Source organism: Andrena cerasifolii, chromosome 5, assembly GCF_050908995.1.
Source record: "Andrena cerasifolii isolate SP2316 chromosome 5, iyAndCera1_principal, whole genome shotgun sequence".
NCBI classification, from domain to species: domain Eukaryota; kingdom Metazoa; phylum Arthropoda; class Insecta; order Hymenoptera; family Andrenidae; genus Andrena; species Andrena cerasifolii.
In genome coordinates, this window is record NC_135122.1 from 10,010,057 (window position 1) to 10,028,387 (window position 18,331).

The 18,331-nt window shown below is 47.0% G+C and overlaps 1 protein-coding gene across 7 annotated transcripts in view; it reads left to right on the forward strand.

Annotated features, from left to right (window-relative positions):
* Cmpy (crimpy) overlaps positions 1-18,331 on the forward strand; it is a 142,830-nt gene that overhangs the window by 6,431 nt on the left and 118,068 nt on the right. For 6 of the 7 annotated variants that reach the window (XR_013085292.1, XM_076811895.1, XM_076811896.1 and 3 more), the window contains exon 4: positions 15,966-16,190. The exons of the other annotated variant lie outside the window; for it this stretch is intronic. Coding sequence is in view for 5 of the 6 variants with exons in the window: in XM_076811895.1 (XP_076668010.1) it covers positions 15,966-16,190 (225 nt within the window). In the remaining variant the exon portion in view is untranslated. The remainder of the gene's footprint in view (positions 1-15,965; positions 16,191-18,331) is intronic. 7 annotated transcript variants of the gene reach the window in all.

The window sequence follows — 18,331 nt, forward strand, 5'->3', positions numbered from 1 at the left end:
AAAGATCCCGTATTAATCACTCCGTTCGTGCGTTCCTATCGCTCTCGGTGAAATCGATTGCTTCTTTTACAGGCCACAGTCAAGCGCAATAACGTAGAAGCGCGGAAGGTTTAAATACATCCTGTGCAGTGAATCAATGTCGGCGGGATGCTCCTCCAGTTTTCAAACGGGCAATCCTTTTGTCCGTTCTATAAATGACCCTCCTGTTCCCCGCTTTCCGCGAGCATCATCGGGTGCACGAGGGTGATCGAAGCAGTTGAATTGATTTCGAGTAAAACGGAATTTAAAACAGTTTGATCCACCCGTTTGCATCGTCGACAATCGGGGACCGGGACGCTTCCTTATCTTCGCTTCTTAGTTTATTTAATACATAATCGATTGGCTGCCGCGCGCACCTACAAACGCACATTGTACATAGATACGTGTACAGGTACAGGCTTTGTTCCGTCCTCCCAGTGGCCCGGCGCGGCGGCCCGGCACCCCCGGTCATCTTTTCTTTTTATTTCTTCCTCGACCCCTTCACCTTACCCCTTCTCTGAAAGTTCTTAACACTTTGAAGAAGCCGAGCCGTGACTGCGGACCCAAGAGAAGCGAACGAGACCGCTCTGTCCACCAATTTAATTGAACAATTTTTCCGCGGCAACGCTGGCGTCGTTATTACTTCGTTTCTTGTGTTCGAGAGGAAAGCCACGATAATATAAGAAAACTCCGGCGAAAGAGTGGTGGATTTTTCTCGAGGGGAGAGAAAGGATAGCTCTTTTAGAGGTGCTCGAACGGTAGGGGGAAAGTTGAGGTGCTTGGAATCGTAGCAGAGTATTATCGCGAGCTGGTCGTTATAATTTGCCGACGAAACTCGGACGTCCGGGCGAAAGGTCACAGTATGCACAGCGACGTCGCCGAGGCGGGGACAAACTAACGATCCGTTTAGAATTCCAGATTTTATTAACACTTTCGCATGAGCGAGCGTAACGTTGGTTGTCGTTGCTGATGGCATCCGGCCAAATTCGCGCAACAGTCGCCCCAAATTTTTTTTCAACTCCCTACCCGATCGGCAATACTATAAACTGGCAGTTGCCTTAGCGCGAAATCGTGAGTAGCCCAGCTGCCCGTTATCGTTCCGCGATAAGGTTGCGGTCGTGCTCATTTCTTTCCACGATCTTCAAAGTGTATAGGTACAACGTAAGTGCGTGTACCTTTTACGCCGCCCCTTTTGATTCTCAAAACCGTTGCATCCCCTTCTCGGGCATTCGCACGGTTCATTGGAATGTTTATTTAAAAAAAAAACGGGGGAATAACAGTAAAATAGTTGCAGTGGATGTTTACGTGATACGGCGATGCATGAGTAGGTAGGTACCTGCTCTGGGTAGGTACACACTCTGTTTTATTCGTAACCCTGTGTGCAGCGGTACCGATGCTGTTTGTCGTGTTCATTTCCCTGGATGCTTATTGCTACAACAGGCCGAGTCCATTTCATCTGCCATTTCGTAAAGTGTGATGTGATTGCCTGTAAGTAAAGCAGTCGCTGGCAAGCTACGTGCTCGCCGTTCAACCGTTCCGCGGACTTTGAATCTCGGACTACGATAGTTGAAAACTCGTTGAAAGAGTTTTTCGTGCCAGGCGGTAGCGGAAAATAAAGGAGTGGCCGGACTCGAAATCTCTTCTCTTCCACGGCTCAACGCTTTCCAGATTCGTGATCCAAGAGCTCATGAACGCGTCGCTACTAATTACTCGCGCCATCTTCTCATTATTATCTTAAAGTGGCAGGTAATTGAATTTCCTCGTGCCGTAAATCACCATTACCACCTCGCCTTAACCTTTCTATAGGTACCTGTGAAAGGTCGACAGAGAGAGGGAGAGAGAGAGAGAGAGAGTGAGGCAGCCGAAAACGCGCTGCATGGATTTGATTTTCGTTCTTCGCTCTCCGATATCACGCGCGTTCGATCGCTAGACTTTTTCTTCACCATTCTTTTACGCGATACGTTCGTGGCCGTTCGATTTTAGAATCCTCCCTTGAATAATTATTCGCAGTCGGTCCCTTTTATCATTGACTCCGTAAAGTTTTACTCCACGTCTACTCGATGGGCCAATTCAGCCAACGCTTTGGCGGCAAGGAGGAGCAAACAGAGAGGAGGTGAACAAGAAATCGGGTTAACTTCGCGTAGACGATCCATGCAACTCTGCCACTAGGAATCGTTCGTCCCCGCTGACAGAAAGCTTGTCGTAAACTTTACCCCATAAATAAAAAATGAAATCCGCAAGCTACAAGTTGTTACCTCCCGGATACATGTGCACACGTGTCGTGTATAAATTTATTGTACATACATGTAAGATATACGCGCGCACCACGCGTCGTCTCCTCCGTGTATCGAATAGGAAACTCGGCGTGTTTTATACGCTGTTTTATGCGTTGGCAGATGTAAAAAGAGGTGGATGTAATCCCTAGTAAGGAAACCCGGGAATATCGAACGGCATTCGAAGACTGTGCGCGTCGGATATTCGTTTGCGAGCTGCTTTTCTCCGACAGCTGTTGTAATTTAATTTGATACCTTCAGCGTGGATCGAAAATTGTCCTACGTACTGCCCCATTACCCGCAGAATGCGCCATCTCGTCTCGTGGCGAGGCGTTTCCGCTGCATAAATCAATGGGGGAAAGTTTTAAATCAATTTTCACGATGATTCAGCCAACCGCGCGTTATCCAGAGGCTCGGTTGGAAAACGTTTAAGAAAAGAGCTGAACAGGCTCGAACCGAGGATATGCATACGCCCGCGCCCGTTGAATTTAAGCCGATGCATATGCACCGGTACTTGACGTGGAAGCTCAGGTGCTCAGTATTCATGGAATATCGTTGCTCGAACGCAAGAGGTCGTCGTTGTATGGGAGCAGAGGGGTACGGGGACAGACAAATTAGTTTAGCTTCTTTATATTTACGTTGCCGTGCTTCCATTGAAAAATGTTTCCTCGGTGCACACAGGCGTAATAAAAGTTGAACGCGTGTGGCTAGACTGCCGCTCGCGGTACACCATTGGTCGTGCGTCGATCGTTCGTAAAAAATTTCGTTTCAATTAACATTCTGGGAGCGCATTTGACTCGTGTCGCGTGCAAACTACGTCCACGGATGATTACACTTATAAATTGGCTAATATCGGGCTACCGAACGCGCAGTTCAATGTGCCGGTGCCCGCGGTGATCGCGGCCGCAGATATAATTGATGTTTATTACTACGATTTGTATAACGCGCGGCTTAATTAACCTGTGATTTACCACAGCGATCCGGGAGCACGTTTCGCGTAACTTGTTCTCTAAATCAAGCCCGTCATCCTGGCTAAAAGTTGCAATCACCGCGATCCTCGATCCACTCACAGTTATCTCGAGTCTCGACGCTCGCTCCAGAGGAACACAAGTGGAGATCGGAATCGAATTAACTTCCTAAATTGTTCGCATAATTTCGCGCGGATTTCGGATTCGTAGGCGTACCAGGGGCCGGGCGTACGGAGGGGTAGACCCTTTGCGTGGGGTAGCATTTTTCTCCGAGCAGTACTCGCTAATAAAGATAGCTTATCCGAAATATCGAGCGAAGGAACGAAGGAAAGAAGGAGAGGTTGGGGTTCGCGGGCAAACAGCGAAGCGTAAAGGGGAGGCGATCATTATCTTGCGATAGGACGCTGGTTAGGGTCCATTGGAACGGGACAAGTCTGTCTCTACGGCTCCAGTGCGACCAAGATGAAAAAAGGACCGGGAGGAAGAAAGGAGCGGGTGGCTGATATCTGAACATTTACGGGCCATTTCCCCGCCGCTGCTCGTAATGACGTTATTGCCTTTTTGGAGGCTCGCTTAGGAGGGGGTTGGCGGGAAAGCGTATCTGAATCCGTTAACCACCGACATTATCGGTTTTCAGCTGATGCGCCGACGATGTAAATTCACTGGAATCAGCCAGTACCCGTGACAAATATTGCAGGCCCCCCTTGCTTCCCTCGCGGAAGAAAACGTCCCGGCTGTGTGGACTAAAATTGACTCCGTTTCGTTTACGCGAACGATATCAATCTCCCATGGTAGCTATAGGTATGTGTGCGCACGGAATTTCATCTCCGAGAGATACGGACTTATCGTACCGTGTACATTCGAATGTCGTTTAAATAGGTTTTGTTCGAAAAGTACTTTATATCGCTCGCTATTGAAAATATTTGTCATCCCTTCTCGTGTTACGTTTTGTTTGGGCGATATTATCGAGTACGTCAGCGTATCGTGCTATTATTGAACGGGGCGCAAAGGGGAAATCGACTCTTCTGTTTTATCGAGACGGCAGGCGCTTTTTCCGCTTTGCCGGACTATACATCGCTTCGCTTTCGATGTATTTTCCTGTAGCGAGTCGAATGTGAGTCGCGTGATCGGTCATCCTTCGGTGGCCCATTTAGAACTCGGGGGTCAATCGAGATAGAAACATTGGGCGATCCTTGACGAGCGCGATGGCCACGGCAAGGATTTCGCTCGTGGAATAGCGTGTAAATGTAAACGTTACTCGAAGCACAGCTGGTATCGACGATACGAGTGTACGTAGGTAGACACATACGGGCGCGGCGCGTGCACGGTCGATGCCATGCTCTACGATACTCTACGTAAATCTTGGGGAAGGTAAGAGAACGGGACGGGTGAAGCAGCTCTTCGATCGCGCGCTCTGGCGCTAAGTAAACCACGGTAGCTCGATTTCTTCTTTTCGTACGGCTGGCGGATTAAAAATGAAATTATGCACGCTCGGAGAGCTGTTGCGGTGAAATATTGACCGTAACACTATCTTCGCGAGCCAGCTATGCTGTACATACAAGTACGTACACACATACATAACGGCGTGTACGCTACGCATCGTTTGCATGGTCGCAAAGTGATATCGAGCTCGATTAACCAGCACGAACACGCCCTACCCTCTTACAGGTAAGCTGAGATCCTCAGTCATCCATGAACAACGTTTATACGGTCAATTAATCGCGACACTTCAAAGCTGTACGAAACGCCATTCCACGGCCATTTGTCCAATTATTTTTCTAACGAATTCTGCGTTTCTCAGTGAAATGCCCCTTCACCATCCTTCAAATGTCATGATAAAAATTTAAAAAAAAAATAAGAATAAGCTAAAATGTAAAAAATAATTTTGTTCCTTATTTAATCTACGACTCTAATTTTCTTTATGACGGAATAAGGAACAAAATTATTTTTTACAATTTAGCGGTTTTTTATTTTTTTGAAGTCGGTTTTAATTTATTTTTAAATTTTTAATAACACCTCTTTTTTAAAAGCACCTCTCGTAGGACAAAAAAATGTTTTGAACAGTTCAAAGTTGAAAGATATAACCTAACCGCGGGAACGCTATTCAAAAAAGGGCACGGTAATTGGGGGCACGGCAATAGGAACACCGCATTTTTCAGGGCACGGTAATTGGGACAAAAACATGGATTTTTATTTCAATTAAAAAAATATGAAACGTTAACATTTTCAATCCCCCAAAATGCCTTATTAAAGAGAAAAGTTCAAAACACCAATATAAAGTTTCACGAAGCAAAATTAAAGTAATAAAAGTCAGTAATTAATTCCTTCATGAACAAGTCGGCGTCAAAGTACGGTAATTGGAACATCTACCCTATGCGTGTTGATATATCGGCCCCCCGTATAATGGAAGGTAATATGGCCCCCGGGTAATGAGCCCCAAAACTCATCATCTGATATTTCAAACATCGAAACTCCTCGTGAACCTTCTGATAACACCGATGCAATATGCAGGTTTTGTGGCGGACGGTTATGCCCTGGACCAACGTGGCGAAATATGGATTAAATGCATCATATGCGAATTATGAGCCCATAGCGAGTGCACATCGTGCGAAAAAGTTGGAATATGTATGCGACTTTTGTGTATAAATAATAAAACCTTATTTATTCACTCATCTTTTATCTCTGATGTTGCCAAAGAATTATTTTTTATGATTTTTGTTAGGGGGCCATATTAAGTGATTACATTCACTTTTGTATGAGCGCTGAAAATTACATTTTTCCATAATATATGTTGAATTCAATTAAATTGGTTTTCTTTTGCTTCCACCTTTTATCACATATAACCTTATTAGTTTGCTTACATTTTAAGCAAAAATTTAAAGCAATTTAAATTATGAATCAGATTTTAGGAAGATACATAAAACTGGGGGCCATATAACCACCCGTTCCTCTAATATATATTATAATATAATAAATATAATATAACGTAGAGGGGACACGATTCCGAGCGATCGTTTTCGCTCCTTTCTTGCCGATGGCGAGAGCGAGATGGAACGAGAACGAATCAGAGGGACTGAAAGCGTCCGAGAAACGGTACGAGACAGACGACGTCGATATTTTATCTCGCTCTGCTTTTCAGACGCCTGATACTCTGTCTTTTGCCTGCCCGTGCATGCAATGTATTATAATGAAACAGATTTCTTCTTTTTTGGTGTAACTTCAAATCTACTTAACCAATTTTGACGATTCTTTCTCTATGACCTAAGTTGATTGAATCCAAACTAAATGCAATAAGTTTCGCCCGAAATCGGTTCGGTAGTTACGGAGAAATTTGCGGACAAACATAATACGTATAAAATACGTGCAAACACCCGAGCTGAGAACCTCTTCCTTTTTGAAGTCGATTAAAAGGGCAGTGATGGCTCGGATGAGTACGTATCGGCCGGTTTCGGGATCACAATGCCGTCGTGCCATGCGATCTACGCGTGAAATATTTACTCGGATTTAAAGCGTGTGCGTTTATTTGAATAAAATACCGTCCACTTATGCGTCGGATAGCATTACGCGGTCGCGTATTATTACCTATTCAATTTATGCGGACATATTAACCGAACAGAATGCACGGGAATGGAATAATACACTGTCGGCGGTGTCAATTTTCATAAATGTTACTATCGCCGCGGTCGGATAAATAAAGGACATTTTGCGAGGAACGCCATCATCGCCGCGAAAGATATCACCGCTTCGAAATGATCATCGACGAGCTGCTCCTGGGCCCACGCGCGGAAAGCGCGAGCGCATCGCTCTGTTTCCACCAGAAATCATATTAAATTTCGAAATTTATGGAAACAGCGGCAGCAGGAGAGTCGCGAATACCATCGAAGCAGTTGAGAGAATTCCACGGGTCGCAATTAATTCCGTCCCGGGGTTTCTACCGATGGTGCTAATCACGCGAGGGAATTCTTTGTAATTTGATAAACGGTCACGCTGAAAGAGCGCGTCTTTTAATCAGGATCGTCGAAACAACGAGAAATTTGATATTCCGCGAGCGGCGCGGCGCTGAAAGGAATGCGGATTCGCGAGCAGTCTCGCTGAATCGTATCTGGCGTGGCATCGAGCCGCTGCGGAATTCTGTATCGTATTTAATGGAACGCTATCACGAGATCCTGTTTTGTCGGATGTTTCTGAAAAGCAGCCTAATCGCTGGGCATTTCGTGAAAGAATCCCAAGGAAATAGAGGAGGGCGAAAGAAAGGGACCGGTCTCGGTGCATTCACTGGTTTTCAGTCGTGATTTCTGATTGTTTTTCCGTGGACCTGCAGTCTTACTTCCTCGAAGCGTTTGTTAATGTCGTCCCGGGGAAAAAGCGCCCGGCGTTATCTCGATCCCTGCGTCAAGGGACTCGTTCCTCGCCTTTTGTTCCCGGAAATTAGAGAGCGACAGAGCGTTCAAGTTCGCTCGAGTAGAGGACGTCGACTTGGATCGAGCGGAGGACGATAGTTGCATCGGTAAAAGTTATTGACCTAAAAACGCCGGCGTGTCCGGTACGGGCAAGTTAAACGAACCCGTGGCAACGCGACGGCAAGTCTGTGGGACGAATCGAAATGTAGGGGAAATAGTTGGTCGCCTGGAAGCACGCGAAATCTCCAGATTAAAACACCGCTGTTCTCGCTGTTGCGTCGCATCGCGGAAACGTGTCATCGGCGGTCGTTATTCGTTTACGTTTACGGGGACGTGCGATTCCGCGGGTGTTGGGTGCAAAAAAATGCCTCGCCCTCGATTCACAGCCGGAGGAGATGCATACGCGCTGCGGCATCCAGTGCACAGCGCACAGCGCACACTTCCGGCCGGGGCATGTTTTATGCAGCAGCGCGGCGCGGCAATGAAAACCCTTAACGCGGAAGCGCGATTCATCCCTCGAACGGCGAAAGGGCCGCGGCTGGCCCCTTCCGAAACACGCATTTCTTCAGCCCTCCCCGACAATTCTCTGCCCCGGTCGGCCTCGTATTTTGGCATTACGTAAACCCCCGTATTCACTACCCTCCGACTCGCGAAACGCATTGCAAGCCGTCGCTTGAAATACTACGATCGCATTTACAGCGCACCGCGCCTCGCTTTCTTCGAATATTCATAAAGCACACGACGAAACACGCTCCGGCGAGTCTGTTTGCTTTTTTACATTCTTTCGCGCTACCCTTTGATTCCGCTCTCCCTCGACAACCCGCGAAAGCCAGTACCTACTTATCGATAGGAGAGGATATTTCATTAAAAACGACTGTTCCGAGGGAGTCTCTTTTTCCACGAATATTTTCCCCTTTGAAATGTATCTTCGTGTCCGTTAGGGAGTACATAATTATGCAGTGGAGCAGGCTAGAGTAGAGGAGCGCGCGTTAAGCTTGCTTTTATGCAGGGGGATATTATTCAAATGTAGACTGGCCGTTTTTCTCGCCAATTAGTCCGAAACGCTTGGCAGTTTTAGCTGTCCGAGTGGATCGCCGTTTGCGATAATTGTCGCGATAGCTTCGTCGCTTCTGTTTAAAGATTCGTTGGGGACAGTGGCGAGGGAAGGGACTAGAAAGCGGCGCGGTGCGGGGCTGCGCCCGTTATAGTACGGATATTTGATTCGCTGTAGGGGTGCAATAAAATCGCAAGGGTCCGCGTAATAGTTGGTCTGCGGTCGGAAGCAGGATTCGGTCGGGCTCGGTGACCGATAGCGGCTCGGGCTCGGCGTCCAGGCGGGGGGTAAGCTCGTTTCGAATCAAATAAACCAAGAATAGTCCATTTCGAAGGACGGATGTTGGCCTGTAAAGGTGGGTGCATATAGGTTGCGGCGGACTGTTCGCCACACGTGGAATATCAGCGAATGCAGTGGCCCCTGGTATAAACACTAGTTTGCGTCGGCCCGTGCGAGTTTACCTAGCGCGGATACGCGTTATATGTATGCCGCTTACACTTTATACAGATTTATACACGGAGTAATGCAGACACACGCCCGCGTACTTGTGCCCGGGTAAAAATACGAGTCGCGCCACTGTGGAAATGCACCGACGCGATTTTATGAGCCTTTTACCCTGTTCCCGGATCCCCGTCTCGTTTTTCGAAGCGCAAAAATCTGGTAGCCACGGCAGACCTGCTCGGAGCACACGAGCGTTTCCGATCCATCCTTGTAGATCGAGGACGAATCGGTTGGTTCGCTCGATTTGGCTGGACCCGGGTCGAATCGGCAATTGGAATCCACTTGCGCTACAATTTGCATCGAGCCTGGTCTGCCCTGGAAGGGTAGCTCGCGTTAAAAGCGACCCGCGAGGGGAGGTAGGTACTGTTACGCGATGACCCGATTTCTACGCAATCGAGGCTATCCTAGGGCGTACACTAAGAGAGACTAACGTAATTCCATTTTGAGGAAGGGGTCAGGATGGCTTTGGTCCTCTACTAATGTTTTCCCGCGTGGAAGAAAGAGCTCCGCCTTTGTTAATTCACATTTGTACTCGGGGCTACGGTATTGTTAACGAGAAGGTAAGAAACGTAGCTCGCGCCGAGATTAAGGGAAGCACGTGACCGGCTTGCGATATCGACGGAGAAAAACCGTTGCGGGTAGGTAACTCTGTGGACTCTACATTTCACAGTTGGCGATTGTTGGCTCGAAAGCTGGTGGGAAGGCGAATGCAAGCGGAGAAGCCCAGTTTCTCAACGTCAAGTAACAAATCTTTAGAGCGGCTGGTAAGCGTGCGCCCTGCTGGATGGCATTCCTATGCAATGCTTCGCCTATAAGTATCTACAGTTACCTTCCAGTAACCGTACACCCTACTCTACCCTACCCCTCGAATTCTATAGGAAGGAGTACACGAGCGCAAAAGCCCATAGATCACTACACTGCGATTCGGCTAGGTCCCCGCATAGAAAGTCCGATACAGCTTCTCGTGCCTGTTAGATCGAACGGATTTTCCTGTGGCGTTGCAGCGCAAAAGAAGTCCAACTATGTATCCTCATTTCGCCGCAATGCCACCGCCGGGAAATGGCCAGCCGACCATTCTTACCACCTCTTTTTCCAATCTTTTTTCACCTACAACAGCGGGACATTTCTTTCCGCCCGCGCCGGGACGATTCGTAAAACACCTTGGGCGGACCGTGTATTCTCTCTACTTACTTACGATTAGAGTAAAGCCCGGAACGTAAGAGAGCTGGTGGATCGCAAGACGAATAAACGTAGACGGGCAAGTAACCAGCGTCGGTTTTGGAATCGCAACCGCAGGACGGCGGGTGGTGGTGTTGGTAAGCGGCACGGATATCGCTATTATTCGCGGTACGGTGGTTTCGTAGGAAAGCGTGCGAATATATTTCGGCCTTGACGTGTGCACGGCAGAGAGGAGTAGTTAAGCCAAGAATTCGTCGTGTATCCTGCGAGGGTGCACAGTCTGTCGGTCTGTGTACGCCAGCAATCGATTACTTGCTTTATTTCGCGTGAGCCGTTGGGACCTCACCAACCTACATATGTTATGTTATTACACTGGCAACCGTTGCTGCATGCGCGGGTTTAGGCGCGGGCGTGGATCGGGGATGTGTGCGTTTGCACCAGTGCGCTCGCGTACTCGAGGATATGAGGCCGAAGCTTGACGAGGCAGAGCGAGACGGGGCGGAGCGGAATTCGTGACATTACGTGAATCGGTGGGAGACAACAGACCCGACGCGGGAGACACACGATGTTATAACACCGACGAATACGCCGGATCACCTGGATGCGCATCCGATGGATTTTGGGATTTTAAATCTGATAGGGTACTGATCGAGGACGAGCAAACACGGGTAAACTGCAATTTCTACCGTGTCGCGAAAGGATATCGTAGGGAAGGCCGGGGCTAGTTGATACAGAGATTGTTGTTCAATTCTTTCCCACGATCCAGGGTACGTGTGCGTACATTGACGTTAACAATCGTTTTTGTAACTGTTTTCGTTTACACAGAGAAAAAGTAAATCGTTTTGATACATCCAAATTGATCGTCCAAATAACAATTTTTTCATTCATTTTGTATGTATTCTCTCGCGTTTTCGCTTACTATATATTAAAGAGGAAGGACCAAAGTATATTTTGGCATGTTTGTTATCAAGTAATTAATTCAAATAAAAAATGAAAAACATTGAAAACAGAATAACATATCAACTAGCCCCGCAGTGGGGTAAATTGATACATTTTACCTTCGACCAAATAACATTTCTTCGTTCATTTTCTATGTATGTTCGCAACTTTTCATTTACGATACATTAAAGAGGAAGGGGCAAAGTATATTTTAGCATATTTGTTATCGAGTAATTAATTCAAACAAAACTGAAAAACATTGAAAACTGAAAAACTTATCAACTGGCCCCGGTTTCTCCTACGTATGGTACCTACTATGCGCGTAGGTGTTGTCTCGCGATCGAATCACTCTCCTCCACGTATCGCGACTTAAGCGTCTATGCGTTGAGCATTGAGACGGCCTAAGTACCGCGGCAGATTCAATTTCAGAGGTTAATTAGGATGCACCGTGGCCGCTCGCGAAACTGAATAACTCTGAAAGTTCCGAGAATATTAGGCCGAACGTTAAAACCGCAAAGCCGGAGTCCCTTGAATCTTTTCCACGTACTCGTCGTAACTTTCGACTCGCTTTACGCGGATTACCATCCAGCAGATTTACACCGGCAATTTCTTAATGCCCAGAGAAACGGTCCTTTTCGTTCAAACTCCCGTCGATATCGGGTCGTCTGGTGTTCTTTCACTTCGTCATAATTTCCTCGAGTAGTAGGCACCCATCTTACATTACGCATACCGTAGAAACAAGCTCGCTTTCCTTCGATCGCTCTCCTCGGTGCTCAGAAAAATAGGGATTTGGAAATACAACGTGTACCTACTCTGACTGCGGTGTATTTGAAGTATTCATGATCCGCGCGAGAACCGCTCGGCACGCATCGAATGATATCGGTTAGCTATGCTCGGACGAACAGTCGACCCATTTTCATCGCACATTTAGCGAATACTCGCCCGAGTAACATATTTTGCCCGCTCTCTATCTCGCCATGGATGACCTTTCGCCAGTCCCAGCGAAATTCCACTTGGATTTAATTCCCAGACACGGGCATTTCCACGATTCCCGCGAACCGCGCCACAGTTTCTTCAATTGCTTAATATCCATTCCATTAGAAGTTGTGTACGGCGGTTTTTCTCGTTATATTTCTGGAAACCGAGATTATTCCGTTCGCCAACGAAATCCTAGGAATAATGACTACAGTGCTGCTAGATGGCTGAGGTTTATAAATCGGGAAGCCTCGAAATTTCCTCCGCGTTCCTTCGTTTTCGCGAAAGCTTCGGGCAACCCCCTGGTCAGCCTGATTTTAGAGTTTTCGTGGAGCCACGAGAAGATATCGAAACTATTACATCATTACAGTCTGGTGTACGCTTGCCTCTTCCTTCGTTTCGGTTTCCCAGCCCCATCGAATGGTGCATCGGTGTCCAAAGTTTGCGGAATTGTCCTCCGTTCCCTTCGAGACGATACCAACGCACAGTGGCGAAGGTAGCTCATAATTGTCCCGGGCGATCGATCATCGTTGGCGCGACAGCTAATAAGAAACTATAGTTTTAGTTGCCGGTTCGTTTAATTGATACAGGCGGGCACGTCGGACCAGAAAACAAATAGCTGCGAGCCGGACGATGCATTTTTATGTCGCCTTCTCTTTCCTCTTTCATCCCTCTCGGCTCCCGTTGCATCACGCACGCGGACCAACTCGCGGAACATCCGCAGTCAGTGGTTGGTTGGCTCTACCTTCTCCCGTCAGCGGATCATTTCGCGGCACGGTTCTCGCTAAACGCGCGCCAACTGATTAAGTCGCCTCTCGTTTCGCGCGTGTAATTTACTTGGCGTCTGGCAGAGCCGTTATTTTTCATAACACCATTCACTTGGTAGCTCGGAATCTGCATTCTGTTGTCTCGCGACCGAGTCCCGCACGAACCACAACGTGCCGCGAATTTTCGTTCCGTCCCCAACAAATCAAGTTCCGCGAACGCGATCCATTTAACTATTGATTCTTTCTGCGCGGCGCGGACGCCGGCGAATAGAAGTAACGGTAACAAGCCTTGATCAGAGATAATTCCCGACGAGTCGGTGAAATTTTACAATATTTTCGGTCTGAATTTTTCTACCGAGGCCACCCCGTGCAGCGCGAATATATCTCGATCCCCTCGTACGCGCAGCGTGAAAACAGAAATTTAATATAGTCGAGCGAGAGTCCCTCGCAAAATACGATTTTCACGGATTACATCTGCTCATGGGGATATCCGAAGTGAGATAAAAATGAACGAACTTACCGTAAACAGAAAAACCTGCACACCTACGTACCTACGCAAATATGTGTGCAGATATGTTCGTGAAAGTCGATCGGAGCATGTTCATAAATGATGAAATCGCCGGGCCGCTGTACAGCATGGTATAGCACATTGCGTGACAAGGGAGAGAAGAAAACGATTTCGACGAGCGTGAAGTTTGCTGCCCGAGCGTAGCGAGAGCAGCATTTCACGCGAGGCAAAAACGCGTCTCTCCCTTGTCACGCACAATACTCTTTTCAACACCTGCATGAAAGGTGTGTGTTTTTGCCAGCCTGCTGAGCGATTCGCGAAGAAAATACACACGATCGATAACGATTAGTCGAACAAATGCATCTTCATACCACAGGGTAACGCCAAACTCCAGTTTCTTTGGGAGCAAAGTAAAAAATTGCGAATACGCATGCGCGTAAAGTCATTTTCCCTTGGGAGAAAAGTAGAAAACGCGAATACGTCTGTAATTGGTCATTTTGCTCTCGCTCAGCAGGCGTGAAAAAAACACCTATTTTCAGGTGTTGAAAAAAAATATTTGTTTTTCCGAGTCAGCTCAGCGTAGCTCGCACTTTGTAATTGGATCTATGCGGGCTTTTCGAAACGGAGAACAGCGCGAGCGCGGATGCATCCTGCGCGGGAAGCAAGGTGCTCGTTCTACGCGTTGTTAACTCGGGCGAACCATTGCTCGCAACATTTCCATCTGCGATGCCATTATTGCCATTGGCGAGAGGTTTCTTTAAAAAGGTGTCCGGAACGCGAAGTTTCTGGACCTATTCGAAGGGATGAGAGACTCGCGCGAACGCAATCTCGTTGCGATTCGCCGCGGAGGCGGGCGCGTTTCCGCAGATTTGTGGTAATTTTGGTTAGTTCTCGTGTTTGAGCACGCTCGCGCGGGATTTGAGATTTTCTTGATCGAAAGGCGGTTCAGTTGAGAGCGTTCACTCTCTGGGTGTGTACTCGGCGAACCACGGCCAATTAGCCGGAAGCGCATTCAGGACCATTAACTCGAAATGAATTCGCGTTTAGGGTTGCATCAGCGCGGAAGGTCGATCGGTAAACCGATTGGCAAATTCGATTTCTGGGGCGCCCGAGCGTGGATTATTAAACTTATCGATCGAGCGGCACGGCAAGGAAGGGGGAGAGAGGATGAGAGAGGATGCAGCCGGTTGGGTATCTCTGCCTCGAGGTTGCTTATAGCAAAGTTACATCCGCCTTTGTAACAAATAATTCCTTCCTTCTTATTTCTTTGCTTCCACTCTATAAAAGCTGGGGACAGTTTTCTGGGTCGTTCCATCGACGTGTACACGCTATACGGCGATTCGATCGCGGTAGTACACTGCTCCTGACCGAAATTCCACCGAGTCTTAACCTTAACCGTTCGGGGTAGCTCTGGCTCGGGGGGATGGGATCGCTGCGGATCCGGTTTTGCACGGGGCTTGTAATTGAATCGAAATTTGTCGTTACAGCGCGCACCGAGGATCGTTAGGAAACCGCATTATGTATATTCTCCCGGGTACGATAGAAGCCCTAGTCCGATCTGACGTACATTGTGGATACCTGTCCTGTTTACCGATGTTAGCAACCGCGTAATTGCACGGGCTTTCTCGTATCGATGCGAGCCACGCGTCCCACGCGGGAATTCGCTTCAAACGTCCGACGATCGTATATTTTCTTGGAGCTCCGCTGCTCCTCGGCTCGCGGTATCCCTTTGAAATATCACGTTGTGCAGGTAAAAAGCAAAAAAAAATAAATAAAAAGAAAAAAGAAACGACGTGGAATTTCTGATAAATTGATTCGAACGAAAAATTCATTCGTCGAAAGGAGCCAAGTTTTCCGAGATTCCCTCTTTGTTCGGGGCAATGTAATTTCGCTGAGTACAACGAGCGGCGAATGGCGAGCGAGTAACGGCTGCTGCAATCTGAAGCTTGGTCTTCGGCATTCGATAATTGATTTCAGCGAGTTGTTTAAAATCGACCTCGCGTCGGTGCACGCAAGAAACAATGAAAGGCACCGGGAACAAACGATGAAGTTACAGTCACGATTACGGTACATTGCCAGGGCAACGAAGCGCGAGGAGAAACTACCCGGCACGCCAGCTCGCGTTTCTGTCGTTGCTTTCGATCTCGACTTCAATCGTCCACTGTTTGCAATCAGTCATAGTCGGCTGGTGCGCAAAGGCTATGTGCTAGGGTGGATTTACGTCAAAGTGAACAGTGTAAATTAGCCTGTAGGTAAATGGCACGGTGCGCGAGAAAGAAACACTTTGCTCACCTACCATTGCTATCGTAGAATTTCTGAACGCTGGCGAAATGATCAGTTTCCATTTGCCCTAACTCGAGCCTGTGATTACTCGCTGTTTCAGAGATCCCGGGTAGATGGAGGAGGCACTGTCCCCAGGGGCCGATCATGTCGAAACCAGGGTGCAACTTGGTTTCCGAGGGAGTCACCGGGGAGGACGGAAATTCGGTGTCCACCGGAAAATGCGTTTGCGGACTGTCGGTGCCTTGGTGTCCGGACGAGCCACAGCCTTACGTTTACTTGACGCGGCACGAGTGCAAGCTCAATCTGGCCGCAAAAACGGGATACGGTAAGTTCGCCCATCATTTTCGCTACACGGATTACTCCTCCGCGTGTTATTCTTCCTCGCTTCTCTCAGCTCTTATTTGAGCCGTTGTTTTTGTGAGTGGTATAAGTCCATTTATTCATACATTGAGATATTTAAGGGCTTGCGTTTGAATCGACTTAAAAATATTCGCATACGTTAATCAATTTGGGTAATGCTTTTAAAACTATGAACTTGTTAAATTTTATTATGCAATAGTAATCAATAAAATGTTCAAAAAAATAAACGATTTTTTAGCTACAAATGGACATATATCACTTTCAATAATAACATATTATGAAAAATATAACCAAAAGCAATTTTCAATTTATATTTTAATTGAAGTTGGCATTTGTGAAATGTATTTTTTAATGTAAAAATTAATTAAAGCGAAGACATACATGTCCTCGTTACTTACTAGTAAACGAACAATGGAGTTTATTAAGAAATAATTTCAGTTATATTATAATGAATTTATAAAGAAACTAGTATGAAAAGTAAATTACTTCGTTAAGATAACTAATAATAACAAACTTATTAATATTTCAATCCTATTTCTCTTTTACACTTATAGCGAAGTATTTTTTTCCACAAAATGGACTTATACCACTTTCAAAAACAACGGCTCATTTGTCAGTTCGCGCGTTCCCACGAACGTGTTTCTTTCCGGTGAAATGAACATCGCAGGCTTCTGTCTAATGAAAAAGAACTGGCTGTTGCTATTCGTAGATACTAGCTACGCGCCTACATGGCGAAAGAGGAATGATTTTTTTAATGGAACGCTAGTAATCCGGTGTATGGACATGTTTCTATTCTGCAGGCTGTTTGTATTACGCGGGGATATTGGAAAATGTACATTGGCGTTCTGTATTTGCATTCTTTTGAATAACGGCCGTCCATTAACAATTGACAATCTGTCGGTATAATACCGTGTTGCATTTGATCGCTAAGCCAAATAATCGGCGGGGATTGTTTAATTAGCTCGGACACATGTCGGTTGCGTAAATATGAGAAGCGGCTGGTTTTCGTTCGGTGGTTCCGTTCCGACAACAGAGCGTCGACGAAGAAGGGAGCAGGGGGGTCGTTATTGCGGATCAAGTACGCGAAAAAGGGGCGGGGTTAAAATAATGAAACCGCGGCAGTTGCTCGTTAATGAAAAGAAAACGCGAATAGTGGGAAAAGAAGGAACAATGCCGATTACGGTGAAGGAGAGGTCAGAAAGGCTGAGGGGCGGGTACGCGGTGGAGTTAATGAGCAAAAGACACGACCGGGGCTATGTTGCCCGACTTAATTTGCATTCTGTTAGTGCGTCAGCTCGAAAGACGCCGAGAATATCGAACAATGCCAAAGGAAACAGTTAAAAAGTAATGGTTAACCTGAAACGCGCGGGAAACTTCATCGGCAAGTTTCAGCGGCGTTACAGCGTGGCGAATGAAATGCGTTTAGCCGGGGATTACGATGAAGTAACACCTTGTTATCGCGAAACTCGTAAAACGTTATATAATTCGCGCGGAAGAATAGCTCAGCTACGACCGAGCGTTGCGAGAGCGCGGCTTGGTTGTAGGAACATTAACAAATTACCAGGTAGAGGAGCTGGGCAATCGTTCGGTAATTGCACTTCGCATTATTCCTTGCCGGGGAATAATAGTTATGACACGAGCTCGCGATAACTGTGGTTAGAGAGGGTCTCGACTCGAGGCATGTATATTGTGTAGAATCGATACTTAACTCGTCTTTTCATTGAGGCAAACTTTCAGCAGTCTATCCCCTAGCATAGTTGCGCGTTCAACGTGTAACGAAGTTGTTAGCGGGTGGGTAACAAAAGTAGTTACCTCCACCGGTGCAGAAAGTTAAATTCGATTCGTCGAGAAAAGTTTAATCGTGTACGTAGTTTAAAGGTAGGGGCCAGACGGATTGTTCCTTTGCGGAGCTAAGTACACGACTAAAATTCCAAAGTCCGACCGAACGAAGGAACAAAGAGACGAGGCGAGGGACGATTGCGCGTTCTTGTTTTACGGCTATAATCATCAGCTTCGATAACGTCTACCTTTCTTTTCTAATATCCCCGTACACCAACCTCGGGAATAGCTGCGATCTCGAGCTGGCTTTCCTATTCAGAAATCCGC